The sequence below is a fragment of the Poeciliopsis prolifica genome, unplaced genomic scaffold, assembly GCF_027474105.1.
Source record: "Poeciliopsis prolifica strain line A6 unplaced genomic scaffold, Auburn_PproV2 SCAFFOLD026, whole genome shotgun sequence".
Classification (NCBI taxonomy): domain Eukaryota; kingdom Metazoa; phylum Chordata; class Actinopteri; order Cyprinodontiformes; family Poeciliidae; genus Poeciliopsis; species Poeciliopsis prolifica.
The window spans coordinates 3,632,653-3,646,395 of NW_026562401.1; the positions used below are offsets into that span (position 1 = coordinate 3,632,653).

Sequence of the window (13,743 nt, forward strand, 5' to 3'; positions counted from 1 at the left end):
ATAATTTTCTCTGGTCTGTCAGATTTGATCCCAAGGAAAAACATTTGTGGTTGCCTGGAATGCGCAACACAGTCAAAGGAAAGACAATAAGAGCTCAAGTCAAAGAGGAAAGGAATGACGGAGCAGAAATGGTAAGAAGAAAATAAGCCGTGTTCGTAAAAATATTCCAGTTCTCATGTCCAACACTGAGAGACGGAGAATCAGGCAGAAGCAGAACAGACGTGAAGACCACCAGGGCCCAAGCACAGAACCAAACTAGCACAGGCGCAAAGCAGGGATCACAACAGTGTAAAAAAAAAAAAAAAAAAAAAGTTTTCACCGAGCCTCCCTGAATAAGGTGAGAGGAGGAGGAATCAGGGCGGGGGATTAAATGGACAGCTCATGAGAGGAGTGGAAGGACTGGAGGAGACAAAGGGATTCCCCGATGGCATCTCATCTCATCTCTCTCTCTCTCTCTCTTCCTTTCTTGCTCTTCTTTTCCCTATTTCCCTCCTTTTTTTCTCCCAATAAATCATTCTGACTTCTCCTTAACCAACTCATTCCCAGCAGGCAAAAGAGAAAACTGTAACAATCTCACTTCTATACACCGGTCCTCTCTTTTTCTATCCCCTTTCCTGTCTCTTTTTCCAGTCTGCCCTTTCTCTCACAACAAATAATACCCTGTATCGAAGGTGATGGAGCTGCCGGGCTTCAGCATTCAGTCAACTCATCAGACATCTGATTCCAGTAAATTAAGACAGATAATGAAGATGTACAGACATGATACAACATTCATCTCTGGAAGTTTCCCCCCATTTTTGCTACTGCTGCAATACTGAAATACAACAAATAAAAGCAGATATGATTCTATGAGGACATTAGTGAACAAACAACATAATGAAAACCAAGGAACACACAAATCAGTCAGGGAGGAAATGGACAAGCTGACCATGAAAACTCCGGACAGAGCATATAGAGCTCAGGTAAGTGATAATCTCATTAAGGAAACCATTTGTCAAATACTTTCCACAAATCGAGTCTTTGTGGAAGAGTGACAAGCATAGAGTCATTGTTGAAGGAAAGCCAATAAGAGCTCCTGTTTAAAGTCATAGGAGAGAGAACGCATGGAAGAAGGATACTGTGTCAGATGTGACCAAAAGTTTACTTTTTGGTCAACATGCACAATGTGGGGACATGGTGGTTGCAGCATTATGCTGTGGGGATGCTTTTATTCAGCAGGGACAGAGAAAAACTAACCAAAACACAAAGCAGTCATTGAAAAATAACTGCTACTATAGAGACGCTGCAGCAAACTGAAGTCTGGGGCAGAGCTTCACCTTTGAGCAGGACTCCGAACAGGAAGCTACAAATAAATGGTGTAAATTAAATTAAATATACATCATTTTTAGACCGGCTGCATAAAAACAGAAAGAAGAAATAGCGACTAAGAGATTTTGCTAAGGGATCCCACTTGTAAAACAATACCGGGTCTGGGGCAACGAGGAGGAATGGTTGCAATGCTTTTGCCTACCAGCTGTTCTGTTGAAGCCCACCAACAGAAACAGATGAATACAAATACTTTACATATTTGTTTCTGTTAAACATTCAAAACAATGTCTTTTTTTTTTCTTACCCTCTTCAGTTTAACAGTCATTGAGGATTTAGGCTGGAATAATGACAAATGTGAAAAGGTTCAGTGTGCAAAAATTCAGGCAGCAGCTTTCAACGTCGATTACTTACTAAAGACGCACATTTGGTTCAGTTTTTCTTCCCCAGAGGGATTCCCCCCTTTATGAGGAGGACTGGAGATGAATAAAACTGACCTACTGTGTTTGGAGGGGAATCGGAATGTATATATTTTATATATTTATATATATATAGGCCTATATATGCATTTTTTTCCACCCCCGTCTTTGCATTAAAAAGACAACTGTGCGTGCAGGTGTGCTTCGCTGTGCTGAAAAAGGCTGAACGTTGACGGGTTGCAGATGATCGCTGGGTCGCATCAGGAGCGGGATGCGCTTTTTGCAGCATCACTGCGAAGCGCAGGCACTGAAGGAAAAACCTTGAAGACGCTCCGATGTCCGGTGATGTGCTTCAACTCGGCCACAAATCTTGGAGGAATGCGCCGTATTTTTTCCCCCTCTGTCTGTCGCTCGCAGGGGGGTGGAGTTAGGAAGTGAACGAGTGCTGCCTACCAAACAGAGAGGAGGAGGAGGAGGAGAAGGAGGAGGAGAGCGACGTGCGGGCAGCCTGCTCACCGTGCACGATGGTTGTAGAAGGGGAGAAAGCTTGATTTTGTTTTTTGTTCTTGCTTTGCTGCACCTTTGAGATCGTCTGCGCATTTATTGGGAAAGAAGAAAAATAAGCTGCAACAGTTAAAAAAAAACACTTATAAAGAGAAGGACTTTTTCTTTCTTTCTTTTTTTATTTTATTATTATATATTTTTTTTTTTACTGTTGATCCTTTATTTTTATTTTTATTTTATTTTAAACAACAACTCGTTGTCGGACTGCTTTAAAGACCCGGAGCAGCACCGACCTCCCGCTTGGACCCAACGCCGACCTGCGACACTTCTCTGGCGGCCTCAGCGGCAGCAGTACCCCGGTGAGAGGAGGAGGAGAGGGGGCCGCCTCGGGTATAAACGCGGACCACAAACCCCGTTCTTTGAAGCTCTGGGATCCGCTGGTGGAAGAGGAAAAGGAGGAGGAGGAGGTTCGCACAGTCTGGTGTTACAACAGACTTTCCCAACACTTCTTGCCCAAACAGCATCTCTGAAAGTAGTTTGTGTGCATGCATGCGTGAAGCTTCTTAAAATGTTTTTCATTGTTTTTTATTGCCACCTTCTCGCTTGTTAGGCATTGCTGGGATGTTTGAGCCGCGCTGTTTGGTGGGGTGACCGAGAGAGAGGGAGAGAAAGAGAGAGAGAGAGAGAGAGGCCGCAGAGACCGAGAGAGGAGCCGGGAGCATGGCTCTGGCAGCGCTGTCTCTTTGGGTGCTTACGAGTCTCACCTGGGGCAGCGTGCTCCAGGTGTCAGCCAACAGGCACTCCGTTTACTGGAACAGCTCCAACATACAGTAAGATCCCCGTCTTTATCCGGCTCGTTTTACACTTTTAATGCATTTTCTGCTCTCTTTGTATATGTTCTTTCTTTGTGTGTGTGTGTGTGTGTGTGCGTGTGTGTGTGTGTGTGTGTGTGTGTGGGGGGGGGTGTTTGCATGCCCATCTGTTTTTTTTTCCCCCCTCTTGATGGAAAAGGTTGCACAAGCCCGAGTTAGAAATTCAGTGGAGCTATTTTTGAGTCTTGCTCTGCCAGACCCCCGCTGTGTGGTCAAGGTGGCTCCAAAACATCTTTTCAACACCCTCTGCTCCACAGTTGCTTAGACATATTTATATTCCTGCTCCTCGTAGTCTGCTTGTAACAGTTTATTCCCTCTACGTTCATGCATAGAGAGAGGGAGAGAATGTGACTCCTTCATCTCTCATCTCCTCTGTCTTACTGTCTTCTCTTCTGTGTGATTCAATTAGGAGCACTTCTTCATGCTGACCCCATTGTGTTGCAGCAGTGTCACTGTTCAATCTCTCCCTCTCCAAGTTGCCATCTCTTTCTGTTCCTCCCTAAGTCCCCTTTTTCTTGTTTACACACAGAGCCTGAGTTGTTTTTTTATCCTCCTAATCCTTTGCTCCTCGGTTCTGTCTATTTTTTTTTTTATCCCTCCTCTGTTTTTTATTTAAACATTCTCCTCCTGAGTTCATGTATGGCTCTATGCCACCAGATTTATAAGGAATGCAGCACCAGTCTGCAGCAGGATAGTAAAAGTCCTTCATGCAAATGTACATTTATATAAAAATGAGCCCATTTGGATGCAGTTTGACTTGGAACCATTGTAAATATTTTCTTTGAATCTTGTTTGCAGATTGATTTACTACGTTCACAAAACAATTCAATTACAAAAATGGTCTTATTTTTTCTTATTGCACCGTTTTGCTTTTTTCTCATCATGGAGTGAGTCCTGTCTTTGTGAATGGTTTCTGGAACTACGTATCGCTCAGAATATCTTGTGTTTTGTTCTACAGCGTCTACTATTTCCAAGGATGAGCATTGAGAAAAACAATGATTCTGTACTATTAAGGGTACAAACATAATGTAAGGCTTGTTTTCGGGCAGGGGGGACATAAATGATTTGGTCCGCCGGCGCCAACTCCTACTGTAGGCCAGCAGTTTTGAGCTTACGGCGTGAAATAAAACTATTAGAGGCAAGGGAGATTATTTTATAGCTCATAACTGGAGAGCTGTAAGTAGTGGATAAAGTAACAGAAGCGGAAACCGCTAAGGTCTTAGTTTTTGGCATGTTACTAGAAGCATAATTGCAGGAAAATGCTGCACACTTAGTGCTCAAGTGTTTTAGCTTAAATTTTCTTGCTTTTCTCCTCATAATTTGACTTCTCCCCCAACTCCCTTAGGTTGAGCGATAATTTTGGTAATAAATGCAAATTAAATTCCACCTTCAGTTTTTATATCTGAGACAGAAGTTGGTTTTTGCAAGGGATGCTTAAAGGCATAAGGAAAAGCAAAGGAGTTGACGATCACAAGGCGTAACTCGAGCAGCGCTAACCTTGACAAAGCTTTTAGTTCTGTCGTTCGTCCGTTGATCTCTGCTGCACATTCGCAGCCAGAAGACGTGTTTTCTTTCCAAGAAAAAGAAATAAAAATAATACGGAGCAGGCCTAACCTTTAACCTAGCACTCTTGGACCCGAGTTCTGCAAAGCCCAGCAGTTTCTTCCCCCTCCCTTCCTACCGCTGCTGTTTTCATCCCAGAGGCAGAATATTCTTAGCTGGTGCAGTGTGAGTGTCTTTTACAAAGAAAAAAGAAAAGAAGAGGTGGTTAATTAAAGAACATTCTGATCTCTGTGGACCTGTCTCATCCCTGATCCTCACATCGCAGCCTCTTTTCTGTTCTCTCTGTGCTCAGACACCATGACAGCGGCCTGAGCAGTAAGAAGCAATAACTTTTTTTTTTTTTAATCAGAGATGCACCCATCAAATGGTTGGAGATTGAAGCCTGCTAATTTATCCCTGATCAGCTCAGATTAGCGATTGGCAAATCGAATGCTGACATTTTTTTTCTTTTTCAAATAATGCACTAATACTAAAAAGTAAGCATCATTTTTTGGTTTTAGAATGAATCAACAGATAATATGGATTTTATTACACACTTTAGGATGTAAAAAATGCAGGTTAGGAAGGTGGGCTTTGATGCATAAATTGAGATAATGTTGTAAATCCTTCATTTTCTGTTAGATTCGAAATTTTATGTCTGAAAAGCACAAAGCAAAATCGTCCTTGGTGTGTCGTTTGAGAAAAAAATAAAATCAGAATCAACCTATTTTCCCTTGATTGACTATGATTGGTGATTATCAGGACAAAATATTTTTCTGATTGGTTAAATGTATTAAAAATTAAAACTCCCACTTTTCGAACTCTATACATTTATCAATGATTGTTTTTCAGTTTAATAAAAAAATTCAAAGACTTGTATCTATCAAGAAACCTACAGCACACTTTTCTCTCTTTAATGTGTGAAGTGGTTCAATCATGGAAACCCAAAACCAAAGTTCATTATAAACTACCTGCTGCCAAACTAACTATGGTACTTGTCTGCTATTATTTGCACTATTATGTATTTTTTAAATATTCTATTACTTTAACATTTTCTATCTATCTATCTATCTATCTATCTATCTATCTATCTATCTATCTATCTATCTATCTATCTATCTATCTATCTATCTATCTATCTATCTATCTATCTATCTATCTATCTATCTATCTATCTATCTATCTATCTATCTATCTATCTATCTATCTATCTATCTATCTATCTATATCTATCTATCTATCTATCTATCTATCTATCTATCTATCTATCTATCTATCTATCTATCTATCTATCTATCTATCTATCTATCTATCTATCTATCTATCTATCTATCTATCTATCTATCTATCTATCTATCTATCTATCTATCTATCTATCTATCTATCTATCTATCTATCTATCTATCTATCTATCTATCTATCTATCTATCTATCTATCTATCTATCTATCTATCTATCTATCTATCTATCTATCTATCTATCTATCTATCTATCTATCTATCTATCTATCTATCTATCTATCTATCTATCTATCTATCTATCTATCTATCTATCTATCTATCTATCTATCTATCTATCTATCTATCTATCTATCTATCTATCTATCTATCTATCTATCTATCTATCTATCTATCTATCTATCTATCTATCTATCTATCTATCTATCTATATCTATCTATCTATCTATCTATCTATCTATCTATCTATCTATCTATCTATCTATCTATCTATCTATCTATCTATCCATACATTTCTTCATTTTCTGTTGGACTTAAAACAGCAATAAGAAAGAAAACAGACTCCAGAAGGGCAGAAATATTCAGTTCCTTTTATTCAGACTACAACATGCATTAGTTTCTTTTGGGTAAAAGTAAAAAATCATCAGTAGGGACACTCGTCCTTCTCATCACCCACCAGTACAATTGCTTCCCTCACGGGGACCACAGTTTGGAAATCTTTGGTTTACAGAAAGAAAAAAAAATCTCGACTCAGAAGGTCAGATGCAAAGAATACCAAAAATCTGTATCAGCCTGATGAATGCATCTCTAATACCCAAGCATACCATTCTTAGTTAATTAGCAGGCAAAAAGCCGTTGATGCCTGCATACCAAAAGACTAAAGAAAAAAAACTGTCCAACTGCCTCTTGTGTATACCCGAAATATGTATTTTTTCTGTTTCTCGGGTTCAGTTTCCACCATTTATTTTAATCTCTGCCAATAGTTACAGGCTTGGCTGGCATGCCTTCTAGCCACTGGCGGTCAGCCTCCCTGGAGTTCCTCTAACTCGCAGCGTAGTGCGGAGGCTTGCAAGGCCAATAATAAGCTGTACTATTGCTGTCAGTTTGAGTAGTAAACACATTGTAAAGCCTCGGGATGCTGCAGCTTCCCGAGCAGCTCCTAACCTCGGGCCACTCATCAACCACAAGAAACGGGCCAGCAAGGATTAACAGCCTCATGCACGAACACATGCAAACAGATGCATGAAGCTTGGGAAATTCCAACAAGTTTGCACACACATTTCTGGAGGTTTCTCCCTTATTAGGGCATAAAAGTGTCTTTAGACGTGTGTTTTTATGTGTGAGACTAAGTGTTTACTCTGCTACAGATGTCTCTGTTCACTGATGGGTGACGGAAACAGAGACAAATCCATCAGTCCGTTAAATCACACATTATCTTCCACCACCTGGCAATTAACCACCGCTGTGAGCAACCGTATACATGTGTATGAGTGTAATTCAATAACACGGCCGTTAACTTGATTAGTGATATCTCTCAATTTATCAGTTGCATATTTTGCAAGCGATTACGTCCTGTGTTTTTGTTGTTTGTGCTCATATTGCGTTCAGGCGTTCGTCCTTGACGGTGTCACCTCAAAGGCAGGTCATTGAAACGTGGCCAGCTGTTGCTTGCAGCATTTTCTTGTCGTAATATCGGGCTTCCATATGTTTAGTAATTGATCTCGAGCTGAAAATTGTTTTCTATTCATGCTGCTCATTGAAGAGAGCGATGAGAGTCACATAGGCTGGGAGGGAAACAATACAAGAGTGAGTGATGCTGCGAGACGACACAGGAGGAAAGTCCAAAAGGGTGCAGATGAATTTCGAGCTGAATTACAAAAGAAAAAGGGGGGAAAGGGTCAACACAATAATCGTAATAATGCTCCGTTCTGGTCAGATGGATTTTTTTTCTGTGTGTTTTGCAAGACAGAGAGGCCTGACATTCTGCCCCTAGCATATCATCAAACCCAGTTGTATCCCAGATCCACTTAAGACCAAAGTATGTAAGCTCAAAGAAAGTTTTAATCCGAGAGCTCCACCTGTGTGTGAGCCTGACACCTGCATGCCTCGTGTAGGGAAGCCGCACCATCCGTCCTAATCACATGACACAAAGATCAGATAATTCATTAGTGAAGAATAATAAGGCTGCGCAGCGTACATGGGTGAATGGATCCGGGTTGCCGGGTGTGAAGATGTGTGTGCAGATGCTCTGCACTGAGGCCTCATTAATTAAAAGCAATAGGGAACTCCTGTGTGATGGATGACTGGTGTTTGCATAATATGATTCAATGTTGTTGGCTCTCCCATGCTGCTGCGAGTCTTTTTGTGGAAGTAAATAATTTTGTTCTGATTGGGAAGGTTTTTTTGTCTCGTACATGAGCGAAGGAATACGGGACATGCATGCTAAAAGGGAACGGGGAAATTTCTGTCGCGCCTCATTAATAAGTTGGATTTTTTTAGGCCTGTGCTCAGTTCCTCTCACATGAAGCCCTCAGTGGGAGGTGGTGCTTTTGGGGTACCTTAATGGGAAACTGTCAAATTAAGTTGGTCTGACTTGCCCACTCCTTCGAAATGTGTTTCCTTGCTTTGAGATCCTATTTTTCTTTTCTACGGCTACGCTTTATTAATGCTCACATTCTTTCTATGCATTGACCTCACAAACATGCCTTTTTGCTGAATTGAACCAACACATTAAAGAAAAATAAATGCATTGGCTTTGATTTGTTTTCGGAAAACAAACCCAGAAATATTGAGGTGATAAATCTGTCTTGAATATTTTATTTTTTCAATAGATTTTACTGTAGTGACTGGCTAATCACATGCATTGCTGTGAAAGTGGAAGAGAGATTGAAGCGCTGGCACTGATCTAATTTTGAGACAGGATAGTGCCATGGCTTAGATTCCAAGTGAAGCAGTAAAAATGCATGTATCGAATGGTCAAAGAGCCACATGGATCAATATTTCTCAATCGGCTCTAATCTGACATTGACAATTAAGTTTTATTTATATATTTCTTTCCTGTAAATGGAGCAAAAATAAAATAAAAAATGCATAATTTTCAGTTCACAAATGCATTATCATGCAGTGTGTTCCTTGTGAGACTTTGTTTCTTGAAAATTAGATAAAGGTTAGAGACAAAAGTTTATGATGAATGGAGATAAATGGAGAATTTTTTAAATAATGTATTTTCTTTTTGATGGATTTAATGTTACAATCTTTGTCAAGAAAGTTGCTTTGGAGTCATTAGAAATCATTTTGGGTCAAAATCAGACAGAGCAGTGAAACTGGCTAAGAAAAAGCTAATTTGTGTTAAAGATTAGAGATTTATGCTTGGTTTCAAAATTTGGCAGAAATGTTACTGATCAGGATGACTGTAGTTTTTAAAAAAACAAAAAAAGAAAGCTAACTGAAAACAGGGCTGAACCAAAATTGGTTAATATTTCAATTTTAGGCAGTTTAGTGCTGTGCCAGTTTGACTGAGGCTGTGGATGGATGATAGCATCTTAGAAACAAAGCTAATGTTTCCAACAAACGTATTTTTAGTTTTCAATATTTCAAAAGAGCTGACCGTGTAGTGTGGTAAATTTGAAAATGAAGAACTGCACAAAAGCCGTGGATTTATGCAGAATTTGTTGATTTTCAGTGGACTACTGACTGATCTGCTAAAATAAAAGTAGTGGATGAGGCCTCCTCTCAGCTGTGGCCCTTAAAGTTATTAATGGGCCTGAGTTGCATCGTGGCAAATTAGCTCAAAATAGGAGGAATTGTTATTGTTATTATAAATTGATTGTGTTTTTTTTTTTTTTTTTTGGGGGGGGAGGGAGGTAACTGAGGTCTGGTTTCCATTTAGCTTTCTGAACATGTGCTTGTTATCTAGAATCTCATCAAGACACGTGAACGATTTAACAGGACGGCGTAAATTCCTTAAAGATGTCACTGTGAGAGTGAATGATTGCTTCTCACACTGTGGTGCTTTCTGAACAGTAGGAGGATGATTAAAAAGCTTCTCTCTGCTGCTGCTCATGACGCCCAATTACAGTAACGTTCCAAAACCAGCAGTCTGACCGATGCACCTGGGCTCTGGCCAGGTGTGCACAGACGTGAAAACGAAGGGAGTTCAAAATGTGGAGACTTTCCTTCTGTGTTGCTGGTTCAATTGCTGACCACAATCTGCTGCTCTACTGCACTGATAGCCCTTAATCTGATCGCCAGGGAAATATAGTTGTGAAAAACACAGAAGGCTAGAGCCAAAGCTGGCATCTAAAACCACCTAGGGACTCCTGTGTTAATCTACTGTCATGTGTTATATGATGGGAGGTTTAGAATGGAGGTAATTAGGTGATTAATTACCTCCATTACCTCAATTTTACTTGATCAGAGATATACTTTTAAGAAAGTTTTTTAGGAAATACTTGAAATAAAACAAGCAAAACTGGACAAGAACCAGAATGAGACTTGTTCAGTAAATGCTGCATGCTTTTAATAGTTAGGAATATATGGAGGCAAAGAAAGTCTAATCAGACACAAAACAACAACAAAACAACAATAAAAAAGAAAAGAAAATGCACTCAGATATAAAAAACAAGAACCTAAAGAAGCAAAATCGATTTGCTTCTTCACAGATTTCTTCTGTTATTTCTTTGTTTGCACTCATCATGAAACAACTTTTAATACCAAGCATGGATAACTTGGGTAAAAACAAAATACTGTTTAGAAATAATGGTTTATATTAGTAAGGGAAGAAATGTATCTAAACCTGTTAAATTATAAACTATCTGTGATTATTTACATTTCTTTGGTCCAGTTTTTTGACCAGGCCTTAGTACTGGTTAACCAGTGCAATCAAGAACCTGCTTATTGGGAACCTGTCTGACAACCTGAAGTGGGCTAAAATATATAAAAAACAAGCAACATCATGGCTTGATCTGAGACATTTTAAGAACAGATGACAAATAGATCAGCTTGGAAAAGGGCTATCCTCTAATACAGAAAATGTTGAAATAGCAGTGTACTCATCTGGAGGTTAGTAAAGAACCAAGAACATAATTTAAAGCGCTGCTGTCCCCACTTACCTAAATGAAGATCAGTGTTCATGATTCAACAGTAAGAAAGAGAGAAAATTGCATCCAGAGGAGAGTTAAACAATGGAAACCTCTGCTGACCAAAATATAGAAAATCATTGATGGCTCAACGCAGTAAATGTTGAATAAAAATGATTATGGAATATTTCTTAAAGAGAAATTGAATTGGCCATGTGTTTTCATCAGTGCCTCTGCTTTAATCCTTTTTGTACTACAAGAATCTCCAACATGGCAGGTTCGATAAGCATCATCCATTTCTTGTAACTTGAAATTTCGTCTCATGAACTGTGAGTGTCCATTTTTTATAGAGTGAAATGAATGTCAAAATTGTCCTCTAATTTCCCTCAGTTTTCGTAGCAATATAGAAGTTTTAGAAAAACAAAGTCTCCCACAGAGATCGTGTTCTTAGCAGTGCATGAAAACATGTGTGCCGTTTCACACATGAGCTGATGTGGATCTTAGCGTTGCCCTGTAAGCTGATGCCTAATCTCCAGGAGCGTAATCAGGTGCTAATAACAAGGCTGTGATGTTTACAAGCTGTTTAGGCATTAGCGTGCATGAAGTGTGTGAGCGTTTTTATTGATACCTACTCTATTTCCCATAGGCACGGGGGATTTTGAGGAGGAGGAAGTAACTAATATAGATTCACGCACACACACATGCAGATAACAGATGCTCATATGGTGTGTTGATATCATGGCTAATGATAGCAGCGTAACAGCAGTCTGAGGCCATATGCTGAACCCGATCAGAGCAGAGCAGAGCGGCCTAACACTTATAAACTCTACAGATGAGACAATTAGTGCTCTGCTACATAAAGGCTGAGCAGTTTCATGTTAGATAGCTGCTGTTTTCATCAAAAACACATGTTGAAATTGATTGCAGGCAGACAGAGGGGCTACACAGGGTTCCTGTCGTCTTGACAAAAATGAGAAGTCTAGAATGTAATGGAGTAATGATTGTTTTCCCTTTCTTGAAGTGTACAAAAACGAAAGTAGTCTGGAAAACCGTTTCCATCCATCCATCATCCATTGTTGTAATGTAACTCCTCACTGGGCAGAAATTATTGTTAGTTGTTCAGCCTTGATTATGAGTAATGTCCACGGTTTCTCTCAAACAGGTTTTGTAAAACTTAATTATGCACAGAGATGAGAAAGTCTCACAGAGTTTGAAGGTTCGATTTAGCAGCTTAAAAAAAAAAAGACAAGCCAAAGAAGATTCCTCGCTTCGCCAAACTGCACAGAATTATGCTTCTTCTATCCACAAAGCGAGCGAGTCTTTAATTGAGGTTTTATCCATTTAAGCTGTCACTAAGAGGCCAACTCTGAAACCTTTTAACCACTCTCCTCTCAGTAATGACACAAATCAGAGAGGAGATGTGTTTGTGTCGGCGATGTGGTGTGAACGGGTGCGTGTGTGTTAGCGTTCGCAAAGCGGGAGGGTAATTATGCGGAAATTGGGAAATGGCTAAGTGAATTATGACCTTGTTTCAGCAGAAGGTTTTAATCAGGCACAGCCAGGCCAGAGAGGGAGGCAGAAAATGTTTGGCGCAGAGAGCACTCTGCCGCTGATGGCAACAGCGAGCAGCCGGTGAGGGTGACACTCAGCCTGCCTGATGTGTCAGAGGGAAACTAGTCAATCAACGCACCACTCGGAGAGATACTGTCAAATCGGAAATCTGTTAGTGGAAAGTGTATCCTTGGTGAAGAGGCTGAGTGAATTCTTTAGTGTATTTGTTTTTTTTTCAGTTTCTTTGTAAATCTGCTCAATATTTGGAGATGGGACAAATTATTTCAGTGGTTTCCACATTTTGTTTTTTGTTGGCATCCCTGGTGAGTATGTGTATGAAAGCCTCTAAATAAGTAGTTGTTATGGAGACTTGGAGATCCCAAGATGCCACTCTGGCTGCATTTCTTTTTTGAGATTTATTTTTTGTCTTCCTTAGTGTGGGTGGCAGCAAGATTAACTTGTCTATCACATGTCCAGTACTTTTAACTTCATGGCCAAGTTTAAGTCAGTAGTTATTTTTTCTTTTAACCTGACCTAACTTTCATGTCTTCCACAGTTTATTATGAGATTGGCCTCTGGTTACATCAGAGGTTAGTTTTCTCCTTGGTGGTGGTGACAAGCTTTCAGAATGTCAGCGTTCTTGTTAGGCCTCTAACGAGCCATTTGATCCTGGTGCGTTAAATTAAGGAGAGAACTAAAACATGCAGGATGCCGGCCCTCGAGATCCGACTTTGGGGACCCCTGGCTTAAATTATTGACTGGATTGTTCAAAGAAATTCAGTTTGAGATTATGCTGCTGTAATTAAAGATAGTGGTTGAAGAGTTCTTAAATCTTTACATGGGATGAAGGATGTTGTTTTTTAATTTTTAAAGTTCTGTGTTGAGCTGAGCAATGACTGATAAAGAAGCAGTTTTTTTTTTTTTGTCAAACTGGGCAAAAGATTTCATTTTAGCCCTGATTTTGCCCTTAACCTAGCTACCTAAATTTATGCCACTCAGATTAGACTGTATCTCAGTCAGTTTAGTCTTTGTAAGTTCATTTTTACATTCCAGCAATGAATGAAAAAAAAAAAAAAGTTACATGCACCATCCATGGACGTCGACTGAACTTTATCTTTTAGACTAAATTCATCCCATAATCTGCTCTCAGGATATCTGGTTTACAAAATTAAACATCTTTTAAATCAAAGTTAGCATGTGATTCAAAGCTCACTGTTGATGCTAAACCAAAGTA

The 13,743-nt window shown here is 39.6% G+C and overlaps 1 protein-coding gene across 1 annotated transcript in view; it reads left to right on the forward strand.

The window, feature by feature from the left end:
- The first annotated feature begins 2,249 nt into the window (after nucleotides 1-2,249).
- The window catches only part of efna3b (ephrin-A3b), a 66,175-nt gene continuing 54,681 nt past the window's right edge, over nucleotides 2,250-13,743 (forward strand). The window contains exons 1-2 of the mRNA XM_055048051.1: nucleotides 2,250-2,695; nucleotides 2,839-3,058. Coding sequence (XP_054904026.1) covers nucleotides 2,949-3,058 — 110 coding nt within the window. The 5' untranslated portion in view covers nucleotides 2,250-2,695; nucleotides 2,839-2,948. The remainder of the gene's footprint in view (nucleotides 2,696-2,838; nucleotides 3,059-13,743) is intronic.